A 23,316-nucleotide genomic window follows, 5' to 3' on the forward strand; every position below is an offset into this window, starting at 1 on the left:
TGTATGGATGGAGCTGCATACATTGTTTTTCTTTACTGGGTTCAGAAAAATGAAATCAAGCTTTCATACTTTTCTATATTTTGCTTGTGTTCATTTAAAAACATCATATAGCAAGCTTTCAAAGCCTGAACATACAGATCCACTTCATTATTTTCAGCAATTCCATTATTTCTATAATAAGACTTAACTATAGTTTATTTAATTTTCTTCTCTAGAAGAACATTTAAGTTGCCTACAGTTTGTTTGGTTTTTTTTTGAGATGGAGTCTTGCTCTGTTGCCCAGGCTGGAGTGCAGTGGCACGATCTTGGCTCACTGCAAGCTCCACCTCTCAGGTTCACGCCATTCTCCTGCCTCAGCCTCCCAAGTAGCTGGGACTACAGGCGCCTGCCACCATGCACGGCTAATTTTTTGTATTTTTAGGAAAGACAGGGTTTCACCATGTTAGCCAGGATGGTCTCGATCTCCTGACCCTGTGATCTGCCCGCCTTGGCCTCCCAAAGTGCTGGGATTACAGGCGTGAGCCACCGCGCCTGGCCTAAGTTGCCTATAGTTTTTAGCTGTTATAAGTAACATTGCAGTGAATATCCTTGTACATATTTTCTTGTGCACTTGTTAAAATATGTATTTCTCTGAAAGAGTCCTAGAAGTGAAATTACTAATCCTAAAAGCATGCCAAATAGGTACTACTAAATTATAATCCAAAAATGTTTCTACCAGTTTGTACTCCAGCCATGAAATGTGTGGATGCACTTTTCCTCACCTCCTTAGCAAAACCTGTGTATGGATGAAGTCTAGTGTATTTCACCTGTCTATCAGGTAAACCATGGTTTGTGTTTCAGTTTTTGTTTCCACTTGCTGGTCACTGATATTATGTATCCTTTCTCATCTGTATTATCATTTTCTTTTGTGGTCTGCTGGTTTAATCATTTACCTATTTTTTCTAATGGATTATTGACCTGTCTTGTTTTGTAAGAGCTTTTTGTATATTAGATAAATTCATCCTTGATCTGCTGTGTTAAAAATATTAGGTTGAATCATATAAATTATTAATACTCAACCTTTTTTTTACCCCCCAACATGGGAATTTTATATAGTCCAACCTAATATTTTCCCCAGACCATTATTTATCTCTTAACTTTGCTAATTGTGTCTCTTTATATAGAACTTACTAATTTTTATACAGTCAGATCTGTCCATTCAACAAGTATTTATTGAGCTGTTACTATGTGCCAGGAGATAGACATGGGCCTGCCCTTGTGGCAACTCCTGTCTGGTAGGGAGGCTCACAAACAAGTCACAAGATAATTGCAAACTGTGATGAAGCCTCTGAAGGAAGCAGCTTCTCCTCTAGAGTTTTTGGATTTGGTATCTTGCTTAGGAACTCTTTCCTTCCCCACCTCAAGATTACAAAAATACTGGCCGGGCATGGTGGTTCACGCCTGTAATCCCAGCACTTTGGGAGGCTGAGAAAGGTGGATCACCTGAACTCAGGAGTTCGAGACCAATCTGGTCAACATGGCAAAACCCGTCTGTACCAAAAATACACAAATTAGCTGGGCATGGTGGCGGCTGCCTGTTATCCCAGCTACTTGGGAGGCTGAGGCAGGAGAATCGCTTGAACCCGGGAGGCAGAGGTTGCAGTGAGCCGAGATCACGCCACTGCACTCTAGCCTGGGTGACAGAGTGAGACTCTGTCAAAAAAAAAAAAAAAAGATTATAAAAATACTCTCCCGTGTTTTCTTCTAATACTCTTGTGGTTTTAACATTTAACTTTTTAAATTCCATTACTAATTTATTTTCTTGTATGATGAGAACTGAGATTTATAGTTACTATTCCAGTTGCATAGCTAATTATTTCGACACCATTTATAAATAATACACCATCTTTTCACCGATGTGAAATCTCTCTTCATAATATTATGTAATTTTAATTACATGGTTCTGCTGCTTTGTTGGTTTAATTTTATTTGTCTCCATTTCTATCCAGTACCACACAGCTTAGATTTTTTGAGTTTATAAAGTTGTTAAATTATTATTATTATATATTTTATTTATTTATTTATTTTGAGATGTAGCCTCACTCTGTTGCCTAGGCTGGAGTGCAATGGCGCAATCTTGGCTCACTGCAACTTTCGTCTCCCAGGTTCAAGCCATCCTCCCACCTCAGCCTCCCTAGTAGCTGGAACTACAGGCATGCGCCACTATGCCTGGCTAATTTTTGTATTTTTGAGTAGAGACGGGGTTTTACCATGTTGGCCAGGCTGGTCTGGAACTCCTGGCCTCAAGTGATCCACCCACCTCGGCCTCCCAAAACGCCAGGATTACAGGCATGAGCCACCGCGCCTGGCTATTATTTTTTATTAGTGGCTTTTTTTTTTTAAATTCCCCCCCCCGCCCAGGGCCAGTCTCTTTCATTATCCTTTAAAAAAATACTGTCTTGATTGTTCTTCCAGATGAACTTATTTTTCAATTTTGTTTATTTTTTATCGCTTTCTCATAGTGATAAGAGCACTTAACATGAGGTCTACCCTCTTAACAAATTTTGAAGTGCACAATACAGTATCGTAAGCTGTGGGCACATGGTTGCACAGTAGATCTCTAGAACATGCTCATCTTGCCTACAGTTGTCAAACTCGTACCCTCTGAACGTCAACCCTCTGTTTCCGCTTCCCCCATCCCCTGGCAGCCACTGCTCTGTTTCTATGTTTGTGACTATTTTAGATACCTCATATAAGTGGATTCATATAGCATGTGTCCTTTTGTAAACCAACTTTTACTTTGCATAATGTCTTCCAGGTTCATCCAGTTGAACTTGAGAATCAACTTTTGTCAAATTTAGGAGTGGGGGACCTTTTATTAATACAATTTTTATTGGAGTTGCAATAAATTTACAAATTACAATTTTTGTGGGTTTTTTGGTAACGGCTTTATTGGGATATACTTCATATGCCAGACAATTTACTCATTTAAAGGGTACAGTGAATAATTTTCAGTATATTTACAGAGTTGTATATCACCACAATCAATTTTAAAACATTTTATCACCCCAAAAAGAACACTCGTACTCTTTAGCCATCACCTCTAAGCCTCCCATCCTGTGTATCCCTGGGCAACCACTAATCTTCTGTATCTAGGGATTTCCCTATCCTGGACATTTTATATAGATGGAACCACACAGTATGGAGTCTTTTGTGTCTGGCTTCTTTTACTTAGCGTAATGTCTTCAAGATTCATTCATGTTGTAGCACGTGTCAGTACTTCATTCTTTTCTATGGCCAAATATTCTATTATATGGATGTACTACATCTTATTCACCTGTCAGTTGCTGGATATAAATTAAATTTCAAAGAAATACAGACTTCTCCCCACCCTCACACCTTTCTTGAACAGAGATAGATACAACATTGTGGCCATCAAGCATCATTTTTTTGTCTGGGCAATGATGCTTCTCTTTTGTACTTCTCTCATGTTGGCATATCTGGATGAGGCAGCTGCTGTCAAAGGTTTTTTGCTATGGCCCTTCTGGTGTGACTCTCCCTACTGTAGGAAGCCTCAAGTATCTTTCTCATGGAACAGGCCAGCAGTTGCCCTCATTATCCTGGGTAGGTCTCTCCAGGCATCCTTACCTCACTGCCCCATCTCACTGAATCATAGCATAGGGGATCTGCCCCAGTAGAGCTGTGGGGTCAACATGCCACTGGGACATTATTTGGCTTCTCTCATATCTCTTCCCCTACCTATTCTCTACCACCTCTATCACTTTTAAAAATTAGTACCTGAGCCTGCTTCACGCTTTATGTTATGTTTGTTGTAAAGTAGTTGGAAACAGTGAGTTCCAGTGATTCCCCTGTGAGTTGATAGAGAAGTTGTCTATAGCTCTAGCCTTGCCCCCAAGCAGCTTCTTTATCTGCTGAAGCCAGCTGCTCCTGTAAAAGTGGGTCCTCTGCAGATAAGCCAGCTGTGTCTGGGTCTAGTGGTGACAGTGCTGCAGGTGAGGAGGTCACCCCTGGGGAGATAAAGTCTCTGGAATCTTATCTCTGAGACTGTGGTATAATTCTAAACTCTTTCCTCCAAGAGCTTTTAGGCTTAGGCAATATTAGTCTAGCTCTGAACTACTGAGGTCCGATATAATTGACCATGCAGCCATCATCAAAATAAACCGCTTAACAGGAACAACAGACGTGATTCATATAAGGAAGTCATGGAAAAGAGCAGGACTCATGATGTTTCCTATTTTCAAAAGAAGAGTGGTGTCTGATGATATTTTTAGGTACAAAATGCAACACCAATTATCAAGTAATCTTTTCTCTTTTCCTCTGCATGAAACAGCACAGTAGGATTTTCACCATAGATTTTACCTGGAAGCATGACAGCAGTGGAACTCTCAGAAAGGAAGTCCTCCGCAGACCTCTGACTTGTGTCCGGTTCCCTACATGGCATTTCCGCCTGATTATGTCATAGATGATCACTTAGGATTAGCTAGGCTGCACATAACAGGGAACCCAAGTAACAGTTCCTTAAGTAAGATAGAAAAGCTTATTTCTCTCACATTAAAAGTCCAGAGGTAAGTGATCTGGGGCTTATCTGCTGCTCCAAAATATCAGAGATCCAGGTTCCTCTCTCTCATTCTGCAATCTTCAGCATATGGTTTCTTTCTCATGATCCAAGAGCTGTTTGTGCTCCAGCCATCACATCAGTATTCCAGCCAGTATGGAGAAGGAAAGGAAGCAAGGCATACTTCTTCTGTTTAAGAACATTTCTGAAAGCTGTGCATGACTCTGGGGCTTGATTCTCTTTTGTCTGATCTTAATCTCGTGGACACACCTAGCAGCAAGTGAGGCTGAGAAACAGTCTGTCTTAGGTGGCCAACACTTAGGGGTCCTGTCACCAAGGAGGAAGAAGAGAACAGTTATTTTCAGGCAATCTTTGCTATTCCTAGGCTCCTCAGACTCGGTGTTTGGCTCTTCTCCTTCCCTTACCCAGGCACCCTTTTCTCTTAGTTGGCAGCATTTCCTGTCACTTAAGTCAGAAATGCTAAGAATTGTCCATGATTCTGTTTCCTTACTCTTCTATATCCAATCATTTACAAAGCTCTGGTGATTTTACGTCCTAAATGTTTCTTAATCTGCTTCTTCTTCATTCTCACTATGCATGCACTAGGTCAGGCCTGGATTGCCGAACCAGCCAAGCATGTTTTCTCACCCCCGGTTTTATCTCCTTCAAACCCATCTTGCACACCATTCAAACACAGACTCGCCCACAGAACTCCTCTGACAAAAATCCTTCCTTAGCGTTCCATCACCTATAGGTTAAATGTCCAGGTTTTCTAACTTGGCATGTAAAGGCCCTGTGACCTGCTCCCTGCTTCGCCCCTTAAACTCAGCAATCCAAAATGGACATTGTAAATGTAAAGCCTTGTCCTGCACCACCTCTTTATCTCCTGAGCTAATCTTCGTGCACCCTTTAAGACTCCCCTTCCTCCTAGAAGCCTTCCCTGGGGTCCCCCTGACCCCTGGCATCTAACAGTGCTATTTCTGTCACTCCGTAGATTTCTCCTGTGGCACTTTACCTCGCTAGTTGTTGTTTGTGTTTCCCTCCTACTCTCTGCCACCAGACTTTCTGATTCTTTGAGGCCAAAGAGTATTTTAAACATCTTCATATCCCCGGTACCTTCATTTTGGTGTCCAAAATAGGCATTCCACACATGTCCAGATGAATGAGAGAATGAAAATTCCATGATAACTGCAGAATACTCAGAAATTAGTACAGCTTCACTAGGCTTGGCCACTGGAGGGCAGTGAGTTACACTTTTCTGATACTGTGCCGAATTAGCCGGAAGTTCTCTCCCCTAAGGGATGGAGGTGGAGCACCACCACTTAGTCAACAAGTCTTTGATGAGCACCCACACGTGCAGGGCACTGCTCTAGGCACTGGGGTTATGACCATAAACAAAGTAGACAAAAACCCTGCCTTCTACTTCTAGGTATTTATTCAAGGAAAATGAAGGCTTATAGCCCCAAAAGACATGCACAAACATATTCACAGCAACTTTATACAGACATAAAATGAAACAACCCTAGTATCAGTTAATATGAGAACAGATATCCATACCATGGAGCAGTACTCAGCAATAAATGAGAACATACTGTTAGTAGTACAGCAACATGGAAGAGTCTCAGAAACCATGAAACGGAATGAAAGAAGCCAGATACCAAAAAATATATATATTGTATGATTCACATTATATGGAGTTAAAAATAGATAAAGCTTATCTATGGCGATAGAAATGAGAGCAAAGTTTGCCTATGGTGGGAGGTGGGCTGAGAATGAGCATAAGGAAACATTTCCAGGATGATGGAAATGTTCTCTATTTGGATGGGGGCATTTTTTTTTTTTAAACCATAGACATAAACATGTGTCAAGACTCATAGAACTGTGCACATATGTGCAGTTTACTATGCTTAATTCTACTTTTAAAAAAAAATTGCTTTCTTAGTTTAATTTCTGGTGGGCAGAAACAGACAATCAACTGAAAAAACAGATATTTGTAGGATTGAGATAAGTGCTATGGATAGAAACAAAGCAAGAAAGAGGGACAGGGATGTGCCACGCTGGCAAGTGTGGGAGCAGGAGGCAGGTTTTAAACCGGGTGGTGAGCCGCCTTCACACTGAGGAGATGACATTTGAGCAGAGCCCTGAAGGAGGTAAGGGAGGGAGCTGTGCAGTTAATTTTTGATAGTTAACACTCACATTTTCAAAGAAAAGGTACTGTGGATCCTGCTGCCTTGTCTTGCTCCTGGGCTGTTGTGGATTGTGCTTGCCCCCCACGCTCAGTCCTGGGAGGCAGCATCCTCCATCTTACATCTGACTCTTTGCATCCGCTTTGCCCAGTCTGTTCTTCCCTGCCTGGCTAGGCCAAAGATGAAACTGGACAAACTTTATTATTGTCTCAAGAAGCCATTCCTTTTCTGCTTTTTAAAATGTGAACTTCATATTAAATTGTACATTTAGAAAAGTGCATCTATCATACATGCACAGTTCGATGAATTTCCCCAAAATAACCAGCACCCATAGCAAGACATGGAACGTTTCTAGGACTTCAGAAGTCCTCTTGTGTTCCCTCCTAGTCCCTACCCTATCCTCTCCTCCCCTGCCCCTGCGGGGGTAACTACTTCACTGATTTCTAACACCTAGATTAGTTTTGCCTGTTTCTAAGCTTTATCTAATTTGAATCATATAGTAAGAATTTTCCACTTTAATGTTGTTAGTTTGGAGGGAATTGGTGGGGAGTGGGCTTGATGCTGAATTTTTAGCAGCTACCCTATTTGGGACTCAAGCTGCCTCCTGGCCCCATCTTCATAGATGAAGCAGCCTCCCATGTGATAGGCAGCTGAGAAATATTAAGGCTCTTCCCAGCAGTGTGTGGAGGTAGCCCAGCCAGGATGCTGAGCTGCTTTCAGTGACACTTGAAGACAGTGTGTGCGTTTGGTGGGGTGTCCAGTGCTGGATTTCCTATTATTGCAGGAGGTGAGCTCTCCAAGGGCAAGTTGTGGCTTGTCATTTCTGAGACTATAAGACCTAGCCTAATCCTCTACCCTGGCAATGAGCTGAGCAGGGTGTGGTGCACATTTGCTCTCTGTCCCTCATCTGACCCCAGGGATAAGTGAGAAATCGTAACAGAGGAGATGTTGAGGTAGCCAACATATTCAAGATATTTGAGCCTACATGAGTAGCCTCTGTGAACAGCTGACATTGGCACTGGGGACCCTGAGCCTCCCAGAGCCTGTTCACATCCACAGCATCTTAGTAACATGCTGCCCATCTCTGTGAGTGGTCTTTGGGCAGGTCCTAGAAGGTTAAGTATGTGCTGGACCTTGCCTTTCCTTTGCCTCCTCTTCCTTTACTCCGTAACCCAAATACTCAGAGTTTGGGCTCATATAAGCTGGGATCCTACAGCCAATGTCAGGAGGCTGACTTAACCAGCAGCAACTAATGTTTGCTAAATAAAAGTAAAAGTAATACAGCAACCTAAGGAAAATAGTGAAAACTTGGTGGTATGTTGGTTTTTAAAATTAATTTTAACCAGGGCATCATGATACATGTATACCCATGCTATCCTATACTGAGCAGCCAGAGTTCAAGTATTATTCTGAATTAATAGTCACCACCCTGATTGACAGGCACAGTGTCAGAATGCTGTATGGTCAGCTAAGCAGCATCTTCAAAATAGCACATCTCCTCTGACAGTCAGAAACATGGGCCTTGCGAAACAGAACCACCTCCCAGCGGGTCTCTTCTCTGTGGGAATCTCGAAATAAGTCTTTCCTCCAACCATCTCATTGGAGTGGCCATCTCTCTCAGAGACCACCTCCCCCTGTCTTTGTCAGGTGGTTTGGCTTTCCCAGGTTTAGCGAGGGGCCTCTCCACCCTCTCTACACTTACAGGTTTGCAGTGCTATTATTGTCTCAGCTGCTGCCATCAGGTACTTGCCTGAAAATGCCAGATGCATAACACCCAACAATATGTTTATATATAGCACTTGAACCAGTTCAAAATTATTACATAGAAGTGATAAGATGAATTCTTGACGGTTTTCTTAAAACTGCTTTTTTTCTGAATGAAATATTTGTTGCTGTTTTAAGAGGTTCTTTAGATATGGTCAAAAATATTTTTTTATTTTTCTCAGTTTACTTTTGTTATGAGAAATTTTTTTTTTCTTTTTTTTTTTTTTTTGAGACGGAGTCTTCTTGCTCTGTCGCCCAGGCTGGAGTGCAGAGGCATAATCTCGGCTCACTGCAACTTCTGCCTCCCGGGTTCAAGCGAGTCTCCTGCCTTAGCCTCCTGAGTAGCTGGGACTACAGGTGCCTGCCACCATGCCCGGCTAATTTTTATATTTTTGGTAGAGACGGGGTTTCACCATATTGGCCAGGCTGGTCTCAAACTCCTGACCTTGTGATCCACCTGCCTGGACCTCCCAAAGTGTTGGGATTACAGGCGTGAGCCACAGCGCCTGGCCTGTTATCAGAAAATATTACGCAAGGTATTCTTATGAGTCCAGTTCAACAACAGCAACAACAACAAGGACCCAAATCAGGTAAACCAGAGGCTTTGGAAAATAGAAAGGCCATCTGCAGCTGAGGCATTGGAGCCTCTTGGTCTGGCTGGTCAGGTTGAATCATGCTGGCCCACCACATCACATCTAGAAATTGTCCTGAGATCACAGATGTTTCCTGGGAAATGCCTAGAGCAGTGAATAGACAAGTTACTCTTGTCAGTATAGGCAAAACCAGTTCTTCCTAAAGCTGTCAGGGAATTTTTGAGGCATATATTAAGCTGATTTTTTAGGACTGGGGCTCAGAGTTCTTGGAAAAATAAACGGTTGACTGGAGCCGTCACTCAAGTACATTTCATCAGCTAATAAATGGGCATGTTCTTTGTAAGGCCCAGAGTGGCCAATTTGATTTTTGTAAAGAGCTTTTGAGTTTCCTCCTTTTGGATGCCTTGCCTCTTAAAATAGCCATAAAATATCCCTTAAAATCTCATTTCCTCCCATCTGAGTCCTGCTGCTGTATGCTCTGTCATGACAACCAGAGACGCTGCCCTCACTCGAGACTACACTGCTGGCATGGTTTCCCATTTCAGCTTCAATTATGTGTTGAATTTCCTCAAGTGGACGCTTAATGATCCTTCTGAACAGATTGTTTATGCTGAATGAAGCCCTTCAGAGAGCATTTGCTCCTCCCTTTCTCCACTGCTTTTTGCTGGTGCACTCAGCTCACAGTTTTTGACTAAATGTTTGAATTTTATCCACCCAGCAGGCAGAAAAATAGAACTAAACCCTCCCTCCCACTCTCTGAAGTGCTGGGGAACTATCTCACTGGCTGTGAAAACAAAGGGCTAATGGGCAAACAACAGCCCCCAATTCAGGGCCCCAAAATAGGGTTCAGCGCCTTGTCTGTTGTTCCCTTTGCTCCCTAGATGGCTAACGGTTTGGAGTGGGTACAGTTACCGAGCATGGCACCTTACCAACTTATGACCTCATGTTGTTAGTCAGGTTTTCCTCCTTAAGATGAAAGGCAGAAGTAGAGAACTTTTAAAACTGACTTATTTTTAAGGTATATTTTGGGATGGCAGGTATATCAGTTAGGATTAAGTTTGGCTGTGAATAATAGAGATCCAGAATATCAGTGCTGGCTGGGCATGGAGGCTCACACCTGTAATCTCAGCACTTTGGGAGGCCGGGGTGGGAGTTCACTTAAGCCCAGGAGTTCAAGACCAGCCTGGGCAATATAGTAAGATCCTGTCTCTTAAAAAAAAAAAAAAAAGACAATGCCAGTGGCTTAAATAAGATAGAAGTGTATTTATTCCTTTGGTAACAATAATAATTATGCCAGCTAACTTTTATGTAATGCTTACTTTATGCCAGGCACTGTTGTTAGCACTTTTCGTATATTAACTAACTTATTTAATCCATAAAATATCCTATGACACTGGTACTGATATTACCACTTTAACAGATGAGGAATTGAGACACAGAAAGTAAAGCCATTTTTGCAAAGTCACATAGCTACTGAGTGACAGAGCCAGGACTTGAGCTCTGCAGTCTGGCTTCAGAGTCTGCTCTTAGCCAAGTGCTTGCTATTCTGTCTGACAAAAAAGCCACAGGTCACTAGGGCTGGTGTGAGAGCGATGCTCCTGTTGCCCCCAGGAACTGGGGCTCTTGCTCTCTTTTTACCCTGCCATGTGTGGTTTCCAATTCTGCTTGTATTTGCATTGCAATGTTCTGGAATCCTAAAATGCCCAAGTTGGAAAAGACATTTCAATTTATTATGGAGCTCTGGATCTTCCTTTGGGAAATGTGTATGAGGAGTGGGGGTGGTTTTCGTCTCCATCCTTCCTTGTGGGTTTCACTTTTTTCCAACAACCCTATTCTCATAAAGAGGGAGCTGCTGCCTAGGATGGATTAGAAGTCATGCTCATGGATAGGGAAAGGGCTCTCCTCCCTTGTGCACTGTTGTGAGGCTAGTCCTGGAGAAGAGTCTGCCTGAGCCTCTGACCCAGAGCAGTTCTCAAAGGAGACAGTTCCTTGGGGCATTGTTTATGGTCATGAGAGTTGGAGGCAACCTGGGTATATCCATCCCTGAGGAAATGGATAAAGTGTGATGGGAGGCATACCATGCAGCAATGAACTAGAGGTATGTATGTACAGGAACACAGACCTTAGAAATGTAACATGAAGCAAAAAGTCAAAGGAAGATCCTGAGCTGGGTTTTACAGCCCAATATCATTTAACTAAATTAATTAATCATATAATATTAAAATATAATATAAAACATATAAAATATTAGGTAAAATAATTTAAACTTAATATATAAATATATATTATAAAATATATAAAATTATATTTATATAATTTTATTTTTATAATTATATTTAAATATATGTGAAATATAATTTTATATATAATTATATTTTAATATAGCTTTATATATGTAAGTATATCTATATAGATATACTTACATATATTTTAAAATATGTATATATACTTCCATATTTAAGAAAACAAATATGTATATATACTTACATATATAAAAAAACAAAAAACCTACATAGTAAATGTTTAAGTTAGGATACAATAAAAGAATAAAAGGAATAATAGGAATAAAAGAAAAATAATAAGAATAATAGGAATGAAAGAAAAAAATAGGAATAAAAGAAAAATGATATTTCTTGGAAGAATTTTTTTAATATGATTTCTCGGCTGGGCACGGTAGCTCACGCCTGTAATCCTACCACTTTGAGAGGCCAAGGCAGGCAGATCACCTGAGGTCAGGAGTTTGAGACAAGCCTGGCCAACATGGTGAAATCTCGTCGCTGCTGAAAATACAAAATTAGCCAGGCATAGTTGCTCATGCCTGTGATCCCAGCCTCTTGGGAGGCTGAGGCAGGAGAATTGCTTGAACCTGGAAGGTAGAGGCTACAGTGAGCCGAGATCGTGCCATTGCACTCCAGCCTGGGAGATAAGAGCAAAACTGTCTCAAAATAAAAATAAAATGTGATTTCTCAAATTGATCTTTATATGCTATCTAGATTTTTAGTTTCTGCAAACTTAGTGTTGTTTTACAAAATCTTCTTTATTCTTTTTTGGTGATAAAAGGCAGATGTAGTCAATTGTGGCTCTTTTTTCCTAAAATATTGTGCATATAAAATGACTATAAAAATTATGCTTATTATAGAAATTTTGAAAAGTTCAATAAAGCTTTAAGAAAATAAAATCCTTCATTTGTACCACCTGGGGAATAAATACTGTAAACCTTGAGATGTTTTGTCTTTCCTCTGTGCTTATATAAACACATAAATATTGTATGCACAGTAAGAAAGTATGCCATAAATAATTTTTCCCCTCTTTTCTCCTTAATATTGTGGCATGCTTTTTTATGTCATTACAAGTTCCTAATAAATTTCATCTAAGATAGCTATATTGTGCCTACTGTGTGCCAGGCACTATATTTAGCACTTTATATATATTAACTGCAGCTGGCCTTCAAGTTAGATTTTTTAGGTCGTTCATAGAGTCATGGCTTTTCTGATAAAGCACCCCACCCTTCTCAAGAGGGTTTTTTTTTTTTCAGCCTTGATGTTCATTTAAAAAATGTCTCTTTAAACAGGTAAGAATCCGAGAGTTGTTACATGTTTTCTCGAGGAGGTTCAGATATAGGTCTTAGTAACAATGCTTAGAAATGAAAAGGCTGGGGTCAGGTGCAGTGGCTCACACCTGTAATCCTAACACTTTGTGAGGCTGAGGTGTGAGGATCACTTGAGTCCGGGAGTTTGAGACCAGCCTGGGAAACATGGGAAAAACTCATCTCTACAAAAACTACAAAAAATTAGCTGGGCGTGGTTGTATGCACCTGTAGTCCCAGCTACTTGGGAGGCTGAGGTGGGAGGATCATCTGAGCCTGGGAAGTCAAGGCTGCAGTGAGCCAAGATTTTGCCACTGCACTCCAGCCTGGGCATCAGAGTGAGACCCTGTCTCAAAAAAAAAAGAAAGAAAGAAAGAAAGAAAGAAAAGGCTAGATTCTGAATACATTTTGTCTAATGCGTGTGTCTCTGTAGCACAAGGGATTGCAGTGAACATCTGTTTCCAGTATAGGGATTGTGGGTCTGAGGAGAAAAGCTGTCTGGTGGAGAACTCAAGGGCTTGATTGTTTCTGTGTGTGGCCTCTGACAGGCATACACAGGGGCCTTTCTTGTTGGGCAAACACAGTGCTTCTTACTACTTCACCTCTCTGTGACAGGAAGGAGGAGTTAAACACGAGCTAGGAAGGACACATCACATAGCCTTTTCCTTCTTCAGGTTTCTGGAAGGCTGCTTATGTTTTCCTCACTTGCACCTCAGACGAGACAGATTCTCACTCCTGTTACTCAGTGGGAGGTTTCCATGAGAAGCTTATGAGAAGCCATGAGGTCTCGTGGCTAGATAAACTTGGGAAATGCTGGATAAACAAAGTTAAGCAGATTTACTTAATGCAGAATTTCTGTTAACTTCTCAAACCCTTTTGTGTGCTGTGATCTTTGCTAATCTCCAAGATGGGGATATCTAATGCAACATTGCTCAACCATATTTGTCTGTGGAACCCCCCCTTTTTTTTTTGAGTGTCCTGTAGGATTGATGTTTTGCAGAACCCATCTTGAGAAATACCATCTTGTTGGAATTAAGTCCTAGAAGCACTCACAGGCTTGACTCATCTTCCTTTACATGCATACCTTCTCTTTTGAGTGGCAAGACTGTGGGTCTGCCTTATCAGAACTTGGGAATTCCATCTTTAAAATAAACTGTGGGGGCTTTCTGATCCTAGCTGTTCTCCCTACATATGAGTGTGAGTGTGCTAGACAGCTCACTGAGCTGAAATCAAAGAAATTTTCCAGGCCATCTTCAGGGAGCTGAGTATAATTCATTGAACATGAGACCTGAAGTATCATTTTCTAAAACTGAATGAACAAATTCCAAGGAAGAGAAAGATATGTTGGACCTGATGGGACTAGCATGAGAAATGGCCTGTCCAGTGTTGTAATGAGATCTTCAAGAACTTCCCTGGGACATATTTGTCCACCTGACACAGAGAGTAGAGGGGCAGGCCCTCATTTCTTAACATCAGGTTAGCCTGGTCCTCACTTGGCCTTAAAGACCCTGTTGAAGACACTCGAATCTATCTTTCTCTCTCCATTTTTAGATAAGACCTCTGGACTTTCTTCACCTTTTGTTTTACAGAAGAGGATGTGGAGAACTTTGACGTGACCAACTTGTCTCAAGACATGCTGCGAAGCATTGAGGCTGACAGCTTTTGGTGCATGAGCAAGCTGCTGGATGGAATCCAGGTGAGCTGCTTCTGTCCTTGTGGGAACAAACATCTAGGTCCAGGGGCTCCCAGCAGGCCTTTGGTTTCCTTCTTGCTCTTCTGTATCAGGCAGGACTACTACCCAGCCACTATGGCTCCTCCTCCTTTTCATGCATCTCTATCCTTCTTCATTAGCTTTACAGCTTTCAAACAGCAATGGTGGGTTGGGCACGGTGGCTCACGCCTGTAATCCCAACACTTTGGGAGGCCAAGACTGGAGGATCGCTTGAGCTCAGGAGTTCGAGACCAGCCTAAGCAACATAGAGAGACCCCTTCTCTACAAAAAATTTTAAAATTAGCCAGGCATGATGGTGTGTGCCTATAGTACCAGGTCCTCAGTGGGCTAAGGCGGGAGGATCTCTTGAGCCTAGTAGGTCAAAGCTGTAGTGAGCCATGATCACACCATTACACTCCAGCCTGGGCAATAGAGTGAGACCCTATCTCAAAAAACAAAAAAACAAAAAAAAAAAAACAGTGATGGTGTAGTGTCCCTTGGAGTCTGCAGAAATCTCCATGTTGCCTTGGCTTTGTCTTTGGAGTAGACTGCTCCTTTCTGCTTTGCACCCCAAGCATGTGGGTTTCCTTCCACACTGCAGGTCTCCATCGGGCTTTCTCCCCACACTGTTGTTCTGTAGATTTCTGTTTCCCAGAACACTGTCACTGACCATTGGTACTAGCTTTGGAAAACGGCCTGAACTTTTAAACGTGTTTCAGTGAATGTCAGGTGATAGCACAAGTTAGAGTCCATGTTCATCCTGGGCTCTATGTCATTTGCAGGATAACTACACCTTTGCACAACCAGGAATCCAGAAGAAGGTGAAGGCACTGGAAGAGCTCGTCAGCCGGATTGATGGTAGGTTCAGAGGGAGAAGAGTTCTCTAGCAATAGCAGAGTTGATTCTGTTATGAGCCGGTTGTACTTGTGGGTCCTCTCCTCAGCTGTCTTCCTAGCCATGACCCTTTCCAGTGCACTGAGTGCTGCTGGCAACACCAGGATCCTACCACATCTCAGCAGGAAGGCGAAGTGAGAACTGTGCTGTTATATCAAGTTCTTCTTTCCCCTTGGTTTCCTATCACCAGGCTCTGTCGGTTCTCCTTCAGCAGCTCTCCTCAGTATGCCCGTTCCGCACTTCCCCAGCCACAGCTGTAGTCCAGCTTCCTCCTCAGAGGGCTTGCCTTCTCCATACTCTTCTCTTCCAAACTATCTGTCACACAACTGCATCTTTCTGCAGCTCTGTTCTGGCCACGTCCTTCTTCTGCTCTGAAGCCTCCCATAGCTCTCCATTGCCTTCAGCATCCAGCCTGTCGTCCGGCCTTGTCCTTCACATTATGATGTAACTCAGAACTCCTGGGCTTGACATGAGGTCCTCAGGCCTGGCTGATACCCCAGCAGGACTTTATACAGCTTCCCAGGACTTGTGTGGGGTGGGGAAATTGAGTTGTGGCTCTTCCTAAGGCACATGTCTTTGAGGAACAGCCTTACAGGAATTCCTCAGCTTTGGCCTAGAGTCATAGAATGTTAGAACGAAAGGACAACTCAGGAAGCTCTGCTGTTGACTGATGTTTAACTGAGGCACGGGGAGAGAAGCCGGTGGGATCTCTAACACTAGTGAAGTTGTAGTAGCTCCCGTAGGACTCTGCCTGTCCTGACACCAGCTAACAAATGTTATTCCCAGGCTTTCCTACTCATCGGATTTTCTGCGTCATCCATGCAAAGCCTTTCTCCCCTACCTGCTGCCTACCCCCACCCCCAACATTGTATATTTTTCTCTCTTCTTTCCCAGGTTCTCTTTTCATGAAAACCTTCCTTGAGTTGTTCCACTCACTCTGTTTTATGACTTAGCATTTCAGTCTTCTGAACCCATTTGTTTATTCACAGTTACTTCCCATATGTCACATGTGGAATGTTTTTTTCCGCTGTGTCTTATCACTCTGGCCCAGCTGTTAGCCCTCATGTTTGGGCCTCTTGTGCAGGTTTCTGACATCCCTCAACTGGAGCCTAGCACAGGGTGTATGCTGCCCTCTTCTGGGGGATAAGCTGGCTGCCAGAGGCTGGTCATCAATCAGGTTCCAACAGGCAGATGCTGTGGTTTCTGCCACTGTGTCCTTATTTTTTCCGCCCTTACAAATACATGATACATAAAGGCATAATACTTTGGAATAGTGGATTTTTAAGTATATATATCTTGGATGTTTCTTTGCATTGTAGAAGTAATACTTCCTCATTAAAAAAATTTAAACAGGCTGGGGATGGTGACTCACACCTGTAATCCCAGCCGAGGCAGGAGGATCACTTGAGCCCAGGAGTTCAAGACCAGCCTGGGCAACATGGTGAGACCCCATCTCTACAAAAAATTTAAGAAGTAGCTGGGCATGCTGGCACACGACTGTAGTCCCAGCTACTCAAGAGGTTGAGATGGAAGGATCACTTGAGCCCAGGAGGTCGAGGCTACAGTGAGCCAAGATCGCACCACTGTACTCCAGCCAGGGTGATAAGGTAGGAATCCTTCCTCTCCTTAAATTCTTCTCCCCAGAAATAACTTGTTTTTTGAGATGGAGTCTTGCTCTGTCGCCCAGGCTGGAGTGCACTGGTGCGATCTTGGCTCACTATAGCCTTGACCTCCTGGCTCAAAGGATCTTCCTACCTCAGCCTCCTGAGTTGCTGGAATTATAGGTGCACACCATGACGCCTGGCTAATTTTTGTATTTTTAGTAAAGACAGGCTTTTGCCATGTTGCCCAGCCTGGTCTTGAGCTCCTAGGCTCAACAGTCTGCCCACCTCGGCCTCCCAAAGTGCTGGGATTACAGGTGTGAGCCACAGCACCTGGCCATAACCATTGTTGATAGTTCTTCTTTCAAGAATTGTTTGAAATATTTACCACATGCCAGGTGCCATTGTAAGCACTTTACTTGTGTTTTCTCATTTATCTTCCCTGAAACCCTCTGAGATGTGAATGATTATTCCTGTTTTATAGGGTAGGAAACTGAGGACAGTCATTTAGAAAACAATCCCACTAAGCATTATTTGGAGAGCTGTCTTGTGGAACAGCAATCAGTTTTGTTTGGGCTTGCCTGAGAATACCACACGAACACCAAAGGGTGGGAGAGAGGAGGCAGCTGGTTTTGTTGAATATGGTGAAGTGCTTTCTGGTGAATCACTTCATACATCAGTGGAAGAGGCTGCCCTTGAGTGGAGTTTTTGAGCCCCTTTCGCTGGCAGTGTTCACATCCCTGCTGTCTAGCCATCTGGCGGGGATGCTGAAGAGGAGTTCCTCGCCAGTAGGAGGGTGGCCAAGGTGACCTCCATGGTTCTTTTCCATTCTGGCTTCTTCTCTGATGAGTACTAAGGTCGGGCAGCCAAGTGAACCTCATATCCTCTGCTTTGTGGCCAGAGCGGCCCCGCAAAGGAAGCGGGGCTCCTAGAACATCACTGGGAGATGTTAAAATAGTTCTGTGTGCTGGGCTGAGTTAACCATGCAGTGTTGCTGTGAGATGATGGAATCAAACATAAAGGACAATCAGTTGCCTGTCTGCCCCCTCTGTGTCTGCTTACCCATGGGAGGGGGCAGTAAGAAGTGGGAGCTGCTGTTTTGGCTCCTGTGGCCCTTTCAGGGTCCAGTCCCCTAGGTTGATCCCCAATGATGCTTCCTGTTTCAGAGCAGGTACATAATCACTTCAGGAGGTACGAGGTAGAATACCTGCAGTTTGCCTTCCGCTGGATGAACAACCTGCTTATGCGGGAGCTTCCTCTTCGCTGCACCATCCGCCTGTGGGACACATATCAGGTAGGAGGGATTCCCCGGCCTCTCTGTGCCAGGCTGTCCCTGAGGTGTCCAGCTCCCTGCCATGTTGTGGAGTGTAGCTGCTTAGAAGTTCCCCTTCTCCCCTTTTCTACTTCCATGTCTGCTTTAGCCTCAGGGCAGGGCCTTTGCTAAGTCTCTTCAGAACACCATCTCCCCAACCGTGAAAGAGTTTCCCACCTCCCAGAAGGAATGGAACTGAGGACCAGAGCTGAGTCCTTGTCAGGGCTGGGAGACCTAACTCTATTTTTCTGCTTCCCAGTCTGAACCAGAAGGGTTCTCCCACTTTCATCTCTACGTGTGTGCAGCCTTCTTGATCAAGTGGAGGAAAGAGATCTTGGATGAGGAGGATTTTCAGGTGAGTGGCCAAGAGCTTAGCGTGGGCAGGGAATGAACGTTAGAATGGGAGTTAGCCCCTCAGTGGGCAGCGCAGACAGAAGATGCCATAGCAGGTACCTGGCTGGGAGTAGGAAGGGAGAAGGGGTGCTCTGAAGGGGTCGTCCCTCTTAGTTGGCAGGAAGTCACTGGAGCCCAGGGGTTCTTCAGTGTGAGAAGGGTGTTTGTGCCAGAATGGCTGCAGAGTGACTGGGCAGGCCTAAGAGATCTTTCAGTCATTCATTGACAAGCATTTATTGAATGCTTGCTACATGCCAGCACTGTCAAAGACAAAGGCTATATTAAGAAGTGAAACAGAGAGGTCTCTGTTCTCATAAAGCTTACATACTCTGATAGTTGTGGGGAAACATACAGTAAATAACATCATAGTAAATAGTAAATTGAAAAGAATGTAAAGGTGCTACGAAATAATATTTTTTTAAAAAGTAGAGCAGGGTAAAGGTTTTATTAGGTGGTAGAGAAGGGACAGGTTGCAATTTCGAATAAAATAGTCTTGATAGGTTCACTGAAAAGGTGACATCTGAGCAAAGACCTGGGGAAAGTGAAGGAGCAAGCCACGTGGACATCAGCAGGAAGAGTGTCTAGGCAGAGGAAACAGCCAGTGCAGGGGCCTCAGGCAGCAGCATGCCTGAGCTATGGAAGGAATCATGATGGTCACCGGTGTGGCCAGGAGCAGAGTGATCCAAGGGAAGAATAGGAAGAGGTGAGGTCAGAGGAGTCACAGGGATCCAGATCACAGAGGACTTTGTAGCCACTGTAAGAACTTTGGCTTTTACTCTGAGTGGAAGAGGAACTCTTAAGAGCCATGAGCAGAGGAGAGTGGCACAATCTGACTTACGTTTCAATAGGGCCACCCTGGCTTCTATGTAGACTGTAGGTGTGGGCAAGAGTGAAAGCAGAGACCACTCAGGATGCTACTGTAGTCCTCCAGATGAGACATGAAGGTGGTGGGACCTGGATGGTGACAGCGGAGGTATGAGAAGTGGCCAGATTTTGGATCTATTTACTAAGTAGAGCCAACAAGATTTCCTGATGAATTGGGTGTAGAGTACAACAGAAAGGGGTGAGTCTGGATGGCTTTACAGTTTATGGAGAAGGCTACAGTGGGGACAGCAAGAGTCCAGCTTCAGGCATATTGGATTTGAAGTGCCATTAGACGTCTAAATAGAGATGCAGACTAGGCAAATATATCTTGAGTTTGGAGTTTGAAAGAGAGATCTGGACTGGACCTATAAATGTAGGAGCCTTTGCCTAGATGCTACTTAAAGCCAACACACTGGATGAGATCCCAAAGGAAGTAAGGATGGACAGAGAAGGGGACCAGGGCCACAGCCTTGATGCACTCTTATATGACTACATGAAGAGGTCAGGGAGGAGAGGTGGCTGAGAGGGGATGACCAGCAAGAGTACAGCCTCCTGGAACCCCTGGGTGGGGGTGCTTCAGAGTCCCTATGTAGAAAACTCAAGACGGGCCTATGCTAGGTGGTGGGTGGGCTAGGAGCTGTTCCAGGGTCAGGGAAATAAGGATTGAGGAGATTGTCAGGCTCTCCAGAGAGAATCATTGGGGTTGGGGGTGGCGAGTGTATTGCTTTTATGCTTTGCACGTTTCTGAACTGAGAGTTTTTTTGGTTTGTTTGTTTTTAATAGGTATATACCTCTTTTAAAAGCAGGGGGAAAAGCCAGAGAAAGTTGAATGCTTTTCTAAGTTCTAACTAATAACATAGATGTTCTCAAGAGTGGTAGCGTCTCCATGTGATCCCTGAGCATTACCACTCTGTGATTGGTGTTAGGGGGCAAAAGAACAGAAGACTATTTAGTAGATAGATGGAAAGACAGGACCCAGCTTGCCCAAGTAAGGGCTTTGGAAGAAAAAGGAGAGCAGATGCATTGACTTCTGTGAGTAGATGCTAGCCATGGTGCCGAGGCTTCAGGCCACTGATTAAGAACCATGGCTTCTTCCAGTGAGCAGCATGTGTGGCATTCCAGGATAAATGAGGACAAGGGGCTGGAATGGCTGTATGCTGGGATGAGCTATCCATTTTGATAATGTGGTTGAGGTGGAGCCGGATAGTAAGAGCATGAAGTTTAATTTAGTTATCATGAGCCAGGCTCAGAGCTTTGCCATATGTGATAAAAGTGCTTCCCAGATCAGCTCAGGGAGGTGCAGACGATTCCTGGAATGGCTTTTAGCAGTTCACAATATCGGCAGAACAGAGGACAGTACTCTGTGACTTTACAGCTATGTTAATCCTAGAGATATTCTTTACTGGGTAGCATTTTCAATTATCTGGTAGGTCTGAGGTCTTTTGGCAGTACCCAACAGAACAGCATCGGAGGCTGTTGTCTGCTGCCGTATTAACACCTTGATTAATCCTGTTCATGGAGGAGTCTCACATCTTTCTTTTAGACAAAATAGAATGGGCGATTAAACTGGATAAGGTGAAAAGTTCCTCCCACCTCCATAGTTCTAAAATTCTATGAATGATAAAAGAAGAAAATGTGCCTGGGTGTTAGGCTAGACAGGCAGTGTCTTTTAGGAGACAGAATCATGGCAGAGGTGTGAGGAACAAGGGCACATAGCATTGTGTGAGGTTGTGAACTGTTGGGTGTGACTTTTGCAGAGAAAGTAGGCACGTGTATCCTAACTGCTGAAGGGCTGCTTGTAGTGAAATCACTGTGAAGGAAGCTGTGTAGATGAATACAGGTGTTGTAAAAAACCAAACATGCCCAGCCTAGGAGAGAAGTTTTAGGGCTAAAAGCCATGTTAAGTGACTCAAAGAAAAACCAGCTGAAGTGGTTACAGAAATAAAAGTGGTAGTTGCAGCAGTTTTAGCAGACCAGCAAACTGGTTACACTTGAAGAACAGGGAAAAAGAGCCAGATACAAGGGGAGCCAGTAAGGGGTTCAGAGAGGAAGCAGATATCTTCCTGTCAAGGTTAGGGACTGTGCAGAATAGTACAGTGGTTAAACCATGGTCTTTGGAGCCAGACTGCCTTGGGTTGGATCCCAGCTCTCCCACTTTCCTAAACATGCAGCTGTAAGTAACTTGTTTCTCTGTGCCTCCGTTTTCTTATCTATAAATGGGGCAATAGTACCTACCTCCTTGGGCTATGATGAGTTTAAAGAAACAAATACATGTGAGGCAGTTAGAATAGTGTACTTGATATATAGGCCTCAAAACAGTGAGCTTATTATCATTAATATTAATACTTCCTTTAGTGTATTCATGAGTCCTGGAAGCAATGAGGCGAGCTTTAAAAACCCACTTTTCTAATTAAGTGGTTTTTAACATAATGAGTAGACCATACAAGGTTCATACCGGGGGAAACTGGTTTGGAGAGAAGGCATCAGAGTACAGGGCAAAGGGCTGGGTCCCAGCTGCGGCAAAAGCCCCCAGCAGGAAGGGTGCGTGCTTCTCCCTGGCCAAGCAGTTGTCTAGGGCCGCTGCCTGGCAGAGAGGACCAAAAACTGACAAAGGAGATCACACTGAGAGGTTTCCTTCCTGAGACCGCTGGGCAAAGGAGCCTGAGGCACATTTGCACATAGTACTCTGGGAGCAGAATGGCTGGATCCTCCGGGGCCCATGGCGGCTTGAAATGAGAGCTGCCAGCAGACCTGGGCCAAAGCCTCTTTTGTGGTAGTAGGGGACCCTTGACAATTCCTGCCCTCAGCCTGGGCTAGTGTAATAGAATCATAATAATAATGTTAGGTTGAATCATATGCAATTGTTTTTGTAGATTAAAATGGTTGAATATTGGCAATTTCGTGAGGCTCAATCTAATAGCTAATTCTTAGCACTTTGAATATACAGGCACTATTCTAAATGTTTTCCTGTGTTAATTCATTTCATCCTTGCAACAATCCTACAAGGTGGGCTATAATACCCCATTTTACAAATGGGGAAACTGTCATAGCAAGATTTTTTTTTTTTAAGTAACCAGGCCAAGGTCACCTGAGTGAGTGGTAGAGGCCTGGAATCCACTCTCTGAACCACTGTGCTTTGCTGCCTGTCAGTCCCAGGCCTGCCAGGTGCTTCCTGGAGCTCTTGAGCTAAACTCACATGGTGGCTGTTCCCAGGCAAGGATCTGCTTAGGTTTCCACCTCCCCTCAAGATTTCTTCTTCCCCATCTCTCCCCCTACAGTGGAGGTTGCTAGCAGGCTTTCTCCTCACAAAGAAACATTTAGCAACAACAACAAAAACTTGTTGTTTTAAAACTGAAAAAGAATTCCTCCCAGGGTCTTCCTTGTGGCCTCCTCCTATTCTGGCTTCTGGGTTTTTCTCCTTCCAGAAAGATCTGTGACCTCCTGCTGCCCTTTCATGCTCTCCCTCCAAGTGGCCTGAAATCACCTCGCACACACCCCTGGGGGAAGCAGAGGCTCTAATGCTCCAGGGTGGACTGCAGCAGGGAGTGCCCAGGGCTGGTGCAGGTTATGGGTGAAGAGCAGCTCTGGGCCTGTCTGTGGAGCCCTAGAGCCTGCCTGGGCCCTGGTGGAGCTCTCAGGCTTCGGTTAGGTCAGTGGCTGGGGAGGCTGTGTTGACTGGGGAGGAGCGTGAGTCTTTGAGACACAGGAAGTGTTCTCTGTTTTCATCTGGGTGGTGGTCAATTGGGTGTGTACTTATGTAAAAAGTCATCAACCTGCATGCTTAAGATTTATGTCATAAGTCCACCCTCAAAAGGTAGGGAGGAAAGTAAATGGTGGAGACAGTGTAAGAGTGCTCA

General features: G+C 43.8%; 1 protein-coding gene across 1 annotated transcript in view; it reads left to right on the top strand.

Moving 5' to 3' along the window:
- TBC1D22B (TBC1 domain family member 22B) overlaps window positions 1–23,316 on the top strand; it is a 77,455-nt gene that overhangs the window by 43,564 nt on the left and 10,575 nt on the right. The window contains exons 9-12 of the mRNA XM_054490761.2: window positions 14,274–14,380; window positions 15,178–15,253; window positions 18,057–18,184; window positions 18,462–18,557. Coding sequence (XP_054346736.1) covers window positions 14,274–14,380; window positions 15,178–15,253; window positions 18,057–18,184; window positions 18,462–18,557 — 407 coding nt within the window. The remainder of the gene's footprint in view (window positions 1–14,273; window positions 14,381–15,177; window positions 15,254–18,056; window positions 18,185–18,461; window positions 18,558–23,316) is intronic.

This window comes from Pongo pygmaeus, chromosome 5 (assembly GCF_028885625.2).
Source record: "Pongo pygmaeus isolate AG05252 chromosome 5, NHGRI_mPonPyg2-v2.0_pri, whole genome shotgun sequence".
In the NCBI taxonomy this organism is placed as follows: domain Eukaryota; kingdom Metazoa; phylum Chordata; class Mammalia; order Primates; family Hominidae; genus Pongo; species Pongo pygmaeus.